General features: G+C 38.3%; 1 protein-coding gene across 1 annotated transcript; it reads left to right on the forward strand.

Annotated features, from left to right (window-relative positions):
- The first annotated feature begins 1,342 nt into the window (after window positions 1-1,342).
- Window positions 1,343-6,456, forward strand: LOC119664490. The gene is made up of 2 exons (XM_038073964.1): window positions 1,343-5,716; window positions 5,776-6,456. Exons 1-2 carry the CDS (start codon window positions 1,343-1,345, stop codon window positions 6,454-6,456), a joined length of 5,055 nt encoding a protein of 1,684 aa, XP_037929892.1.
- Window positions 6,457-7,843: the final 1,387 nt, after the last annotated feature.

Raw genomic sequence — 7,843 nt, forward strand, 5'->3', positions numbered from 1 at the left:
TATTTATTTTAACTTCATTTGAATTAATGTTAAATACTAATCTCTATTCACCACTTGCGCACTTCAACCGATAAAAAGCTCATCTCAAATTAACTATATGGCAACGCTTGCCTTTACTTCTTTTAATACGGTTGTGCAATGCACTTTTGCCTTTGGGTTTCTTTCTTTTTATTTTACTCGCAGACGAAGACGGTCGGTTCGGTGAAGTGCGCAAGTGGCAATTGAACTTAACAAATTAATTTTGAATAAAACATAAATAGTGAAATCATAGATCCCGTTTTTAATTTTGAAATTATAAAAAATAACTTTAAAAACTATTAAAGTTTCAACATGGCGCCCGAGCAGGGACTATTTTAAAGTGTTTTTTTTAAAGTGTTTTTTTTAAATCTGTTTTTTATCGTGAGTGTTTTTATTTGTAAAAAACAATTATCATTGCCACGCGGTCCACGTTTCTTTTTTTTATTAATTATAAACGGTACTGGCACCGCATCGCAAATTCATCAATACCGCTATCCAAATCCGCAACGGTGCTTTACGGACCACGTTTATCATCTTATTAAATAAACGGCACTGGTACCGTAAAATAATTTCACCGGTTTGCTGTATCACCACATCGCTGCAAAAATCCGCAACGGTGCTTTACGGACCACGTTTATCATTTTTCATAAATAAACGGCACTGGTACCGTGAAATAATTTCACCGGTTTGCTGTGTAACCACATCGCTGCCAAAATCCGCAACGGTGCTTCACGGACCACGTTTATCATTTTCTGGAAATAAACGGCACTGGTACCGTAAAATAATTTCACCGATTTGCTGTGTCACCACATCGCTGCCAAAAGCCGCAACGGTGCTTTACGGACCACGTTTATCATCTTATTAAATAAACGGTACCGCTACTGCTGTTTCACCAACATCGCTGTTTTTCAAATTTTCCAATCAATGGACTGTTGCTGTAATAGGAGACCAAAGGATTGTCAGGTAATAGAAATGTAGATGAGGGACAGTGCTTAAATAAAATTTAATTACAGCGGCAAAATCACCGCAAGCATAACAATTTTCCTTCATTATAGAATCCTAACAGCACTGCCATCTGCATTCTCTCTTTTTTGATTACAAGTACATTGCATTATATTAACAAAAAATATAATATACATTATTAACATTATATTGAATTATATATTAACAATAAATAAAAAATATATCATTTACATTATACTGCATTCTATTAACAACGAATATAAACGAAATATACAATACAGCTAAACGTGAAGCACGTCGATTCATTTAGTACAAAATATTTTTCTCTTTTGTTGTTATTTGTAATTATTTATTTTCTGAAATGCCTACTAAAAAGCGATCACAGTCTTTGCAATCTCCAAAGGGGGTAGAAACCTTGATCCATAATCGAGAAGCAGTAGTTGCCGACATTTTAAGGTTAAAGGCAAACTTACTAGAAGGCAATGTTGCAAAAAGTCCTAGTGAGCTAGAGTGTAGATTGGAAATACTTGACTCGTACATTGACAAAGCGATGCAATACCAGAGCAAAATATTTGACCTGGATCCTACTGATGACTATAGGGCTGTTTTAGAAGATATTTGTGTTTCAACTAAATCCTTGTTTTTACAAAAGTTGAAAAAGCATCGCCTTGTTAGCGCCCCTGCAATCTCGCACCACTGTGGTCGACCGCAATCGAAGTTGCCAAGCATGCGACTACCAAAATTCAGCGGCAAATACTGTGATTATAAAAATTTCATTAGTTTGTTTGAAAGCCTTGTTCATAGTGATGAAACTCTTACGGACATTGAAAAATTCAACCATTTACTGTCATGTTTGTCAGATGAAGCTCTTGGTACTGTGAAGGCCTTTCAAGTCACTGAGAGGAATTACCCAAAAGCGTTAGCCAGTCTTAGGAAGGTGTACGACAACAATTGTCTCATTTTTTCCGACAATATTAGTAAGCTTTTCGATCTCCCAGTAATTCACAAACCGTCTGCTGCATCTTTGCGCACTACAATTGACACTGTGTCTGCCATCTATGATTCCCTTCTTTCAATAGGAGATGATAAGAATATCACCAATGCAATTCTTATTCATTTAGTCATGCAAAAGGTGGATTCAGTCACAAAATCAAAATGGGAAGAACAGCTGGACTACAACACTTTGCCATTATGGAGTGACTGTGAAGCAGCTCTTAATAAAAGGTTCCAACATCTATCAGCGGACGAGACCTCTTCTACAAAGCATAAAAAATCAGTGCCAGAGTGTGACCAAAAACCCGGTGTTAAACGGGACAAACGCAGCTTTAAATCCTCCTTTGTCTGCAACAAGCTGAATCAATCCAATGATCCCAAATGCGTATATTGTATGTCTAATATCCATATGATAACGAAGTGTACATCATTTGCTGAATTGCCTGTGTCACAACGGTTCGACGCAGTCAAGGCAATTCCAGCGTGCATAAACTGTTTAAAAAAAGGGCATTCTGTTTCAGCATGTAAATCATCACGTTGCAGAGTGTGTGCGGGACAACATCACACACTACTGCACAAATACACTCCAATTATCCCTCACGCAACTGCAAGTTCTGATTCCGATCGCGTTTTTGTAAATCATAGTGCTACTAAGTGCGACCAGGTAATTTTGGCGACAGCACTAGTTACTGTAAAGAGTAAGTCTGGAGAGTACCGAACAGCCAGAGCCTTACTTGATTCCGGTTCTCAAACAAATTTCATGACCGAGGAGCTTGCACAACTATTGCAGTTAAGAAGGGAAGATGGATGCCTTAATTTAATTGGAATTGGTAAGATAAATACCACAGTTAAGCATAAGTTACATGCGACTGTGAGATCGCGAGTCAATTCTCATGAATTCTCAGCCGATTTTTGGGTATTGCGAACAATATCCACCTACCAACCAAATCATAATATATCTACCGCCAGTTGGAAGATTCCGGCAAACATTGAGCTTGCTGATCCATATTTCTACAAGTCACAAAGAATTGATCTTCTTCTTGGTGCTGAAACGTTTTTCGAACTTCTATCGGTCGGACAAATAAAACAAAGTCCGAATCTCCCCACGCTGCAGAAAACATTACTTGGCTGGACTGTGTCTGGAAAATATCAAAGCAATAGAAATGTTGAGCCCCATGCTAATGCCTTAACTGTTTCACAAGATGATGACACTGTAGTTAGCTCATTGTTGCAAAAATTTTGGGAACTTGAAGAAATTCCCAATAGTGAAAAAACCGCCACGCTCATACCTGAGCACAAACTTTGCGAGGATAAATTCTTGTCGTCAGTGCAACGCTTACCATCGGGGCGATTCAAAGTTTCTCTTCCTTTCAAGTCTGATTCCCGCAACATTGGGCTATCATTTGAGACAGCTAAGCGTCGTTTCTTGTCACTAGAGCGTAGACTTTCTAAAGATGCTGCTCTGCATGATTTATATATGGACTTTATGAAAGAATACGTAAATCTAGGTCACATGTCTTTATCAACTCGCAACTTCTCTGTATCTCCCCACTACTTCATACCACATCAGTGCGTATTAAGACCACAAAGTACATCGACAAAACTTCGTGTAGTCTTCGATGCTTCTTCGAGAACATCAACTCAACTGTCATTAAACGACATATTACTGGTGGGTCCGACGATACAAGAAGAATTGTACACAACGTTGCTCCGTTTCCGTATGCATAAATATGCATTAACTGCTGACATTACTAAAATGTACCGTCAAGTTTTGATTGACGAGGCAGATCGCGACTTTCAACTCATTCTGTGGAGGGAAAGTCCAAACGAAGAATTGAAGACTTACCAATTGAACACTGTGACATACGGAACATCCTCTGCACCATTTTTAGCAACTCGATGTTTACGCCATCTAAGTGATCTCAATCAATCAACGCTTCCAATTGGTTCCAATGTTATTCGAACCGACTTCTATGTTGATGACTTGCTGACAGGTGCAGATTCATTTAATGAACTCGAAACAATTCGAAGGCAAGTCACCCAAATTCTGGAGACAGCTGGGTTCCAGTTAGCCAAATGGTTCTCAAACCACCCCACCTATCAGGACGATAAGCAGTTGAAAAAATCATTGAATATAACCGATATTGATACAACGAAAGCACTAGGCATACAGTGGCATACCACAAAAGATGTGTTTAGGTTTCAGTTGGACGACACTTACCTAAATTTGCGTGCAACAAAAAGAAATATCTTATCGATATCAGCTCGTCTATTCGACCCCCTTGGCTTATTATGCCCAATTGTTGTGAAAGCAAAAATTTTATTGCAAGAATTGTGGTTACAGAAACTTGACTGGGACGAATCCATACCCATGCGTCTTGACACTGCTTGGCAGGCCTTTAAGAATGACTTGAAACAGTTAAACTTAATTTCAATTCCGCGATATGTTAATTTGCATTTTAATGTTAAATGCCAAATTCATGGTTTCGCTGATGCATCAGTGCGAGCATATGGCTGCTGTCTATACGTAAGATGTGAAACGTCAAATGGTTTCAAGTGTGAGTTGCTTACTGCTAAATCAAAAGTTGCTCCTCTGAAAACCAAATCTTTACCTCGGTTAGAGTTATGCGCTGCACATCTGCTTGCTAAATTGTGGAATAGAATCCGTGTAATGTTCCATCACAACATCGACGAGGTAGTTTTTTGGACCGATTCAACAATCACACTACATTGGATCAAAACGCATCCGTCAACACTTTCAACATTCGTGGCGAACAGGGTTTCAGAGATACAAGAATGGTCAACTAATATAACATGGCGACACGTGCAGTCACAGCACAATCCTGCTGACATAGTATCCAGAGGATGTAACGTTACTGAACTAGTCAGTTCAATTTGGCAAACTGGGCCTGAATACCTGTCGCAAGATGTTGCCAAGTGGCCAATTAAAATAGCGCCAATAATCACTTCGGATCAAGAATCTCTGGAAACAAGGAAAACAAAAGCTGTGTTTATCGTATCGGAAGAACCCTCAAACGCAATTTTGAAGTTAGTCGGTACTCAGTCATCATACATGAAGCTCATGCGAATTGTTGCGTATATACTCCGATTCATAAATCGCGCTAGGAAATGTCAAAAAGAGATATCACTAATCCTAAGTGTCAAAGAATTAAATGGCGCTTTCTTAAAGGTCGTGGAACAGGTTCAAAAAAATGCATTTCAAGATGAGATATATGCACTGATGAAGAAACAGCTGTTAAAACCAGGCATGCAGAAACTTACTCCATTTCTGCACGATACAAATTGTGGCCCCAATAAAGTAACACTGTTACGTGTGGGAGGCCGGTTGCTCAATGCCCCAATTAGCCATGATTCCAAGTTTCCACTCCTCATGCCAAAAAATTGCCATTTTATTAATATCTACTTAAGGCATCTACATTTAAATAATTGTCATGCAGGTCCCAAGGCGTTAGGGTCAATTTTGCGGCAAAAGATATGGCTTGTTAACGCGAAAGCAGCTTGCAGTAAAACTGTAAGAAGTTGCACACATTGCTTTCGCTATAAACCGAAACTTCTGACTCAAATAATGGGAAATTTGCCAACTGATCGAGTCACAGCAACGCGTCCTTTTTTGATTTCAGGTGTCGATTTTTGTGGTCCCATGTATACAACATTAAAAATACGTGGTCGACCACCAGTTAAAACATACATTGCCGTTTTCGTTTGCTTCACGTCTAAGGCTGTACATTTTGAACTAGTCTCTAATTTATCTTCTAATTGTTTTATTCTTTGTCTTAAAAGGTTCGTGGGACGGAGAGGATTGCCAGATCGAATTTACTGCGACAACGCAACAAATTTCGTGGGAGCCTGCCGAGAGCTGAAAGAACTGCAACAAACGTTCAAAGTACAGAAAGACCAGCTGGTGTCATATGCTGCACAAGAGGGAATCGAGTTTGTCTTCATACCGCCTCGCGCACCACATTTCGGAGGATTGTGGGAAGCCGCCGTAAAGTCCGCGAAACATCTATTACTTCGAACAGCGGGCAGCGCAATGCTAACCAACGAGGAACTGCAAACATTGGTAATTCAGGTGGAAGCCGTTCTCAATTCAAGACCAATCGAACCTCTCAGCCAAGATCCAAACGACGGTCAAGCACTAACACCAGCACATCTACTAATAGGGGATTCTCTGCGCACGCTGCCGCAAGAATCAACGCTCGACGTGCAAAACAGCAATCTGAATTATGCGCAGAGATGGCGGCTGCTATGCGAGCTCAAACGCAGATTCTGGCGGGCCTGGTCCAAGGACTATATCCTCAACTTGCAAACAAAAACCAAATGGATCTTGGAACAGCCGAACGTAGCAGTCGGCCGTCTCGTCGTTGTCCACGAAGACAATCTTCCCCCTCACCAATGGTTGATCGGCAGGGTCCAAGGTACGGTAGTCGGGAGCGACGGCAGGGTACGAGTGGTAGACGTTAGAACAAAGAATGGAGTCATAAGAAGGCCAATTCACAAATTGGGGTTGCTTCCAACTTGAACACCTATGGTGCTTCAACGTGGCCGGTGTTAAGACATTTACAAACATATTTATTTTATTTAATTTATTTATTTTAACTTCATTTGAATTAATGTTAAATACTAATCTCTATTCACCACTTGCGCACTTCAACCGATAAAAAGCTCATCTCAAATTAACTATATGGCAACGCTTGCCTTTACTTCTTAATACGGTTGTGCAATGCACTTTTGCCTTTGGGTTTCTTTCTTTTTATTTTACTCGCAGACGAAGACGGTCGGTTCGGTGAAGTGCGCAAGTGGCAATTGAACTTAACAAATTAATTTTGAATAAAACATAAATAGTGAAATCATAGATCCCGTTTTTAATTTTGAAATTATAAAAAATAACTTTAAAAACTATTAAAGTTTCAACAAAGATGTAACATATAATGTTAATTAATATGCAATTTTTTAAGAATTTTTATATTAAAATTTTTTTTACATATTTATATTTTTACAATTCTTGTAACATAAAAGTTCACAGTTTTTCTATCGTTGGAAAATTCTACATTGATATTCAAGTACAAACTTTTGGTCCACGATTGCTGTTTAACCTTTTTCCATTTTTAAAAAATTTAAAAAATAATATAAAATATCTTCCAAAAACTCTTTGCCAAATAAACGTTGAATAAAATTAATAAGTGAATAAAAAAGTATACACTTTTTGACAGAAAACGTCACTATTCACAGTTGAGGAAAAGCAAATTTTTGTGTACACTTCAATTTAATTGTCTATTGAAGAATAGACCCACATATATTTATTGACTAAATATGGTAATAAACCTTTTGCATTATGATATCTCCTTTACCATGATTATTAGAATAAGGTTTCAGTTTCTGACTTCTACGGTCCAATGACTGCATTTTGCAGCCTTATATTACTAAGAGGTGTTTTTGAAAAGTTTCGACTGTTTTCGATGTTTTCTATCTACCGTAAAAAACTTCTTTAAGAACTGCATTATCGGTTTAGAAGTATACATCGTGTATGTGCCGCTTAATGTTCTGCACATTTGTTTTTAAATTGTAGAATAAACGTCAAACACAGCTGTGGGGAACATATGCCGCAGATGTTATGAGATTTCCTATTTAATTATAAAAAATACATTTCATAAATTAAAATGCTTAAAAGCTTTTGTAGTTCACAAATAAAATTGTTAAAAACTTCAATAGCCTGGGAACAGCAAGTGCGGGTGTGTATTGATGTATATTGATGTTTAATAAAAGTTATTAATAAACTGTTCCGTAGACCACGTTTATATTAAAACGTCGATATGAGCCTCCGCTTGCAAAGAAAAATGGCCCACCTAGG

This window comes from Teleopsis dalmanni, unplaced genomic scaffold (assembly GCF_002237135.1).
Source record: "Teleopsis dalmanni isolate 2A unplaced genomic scaffold, ASM223713v2 unscaffolded_contig_2033, whole genome shotgun sequence".
Lineage (NCBI taxonomy): Eukaryota > Metazoa > Arthropoda > Insecta > Diptera > Diopsidae > Teleopsis > Teleopsis dalmanni.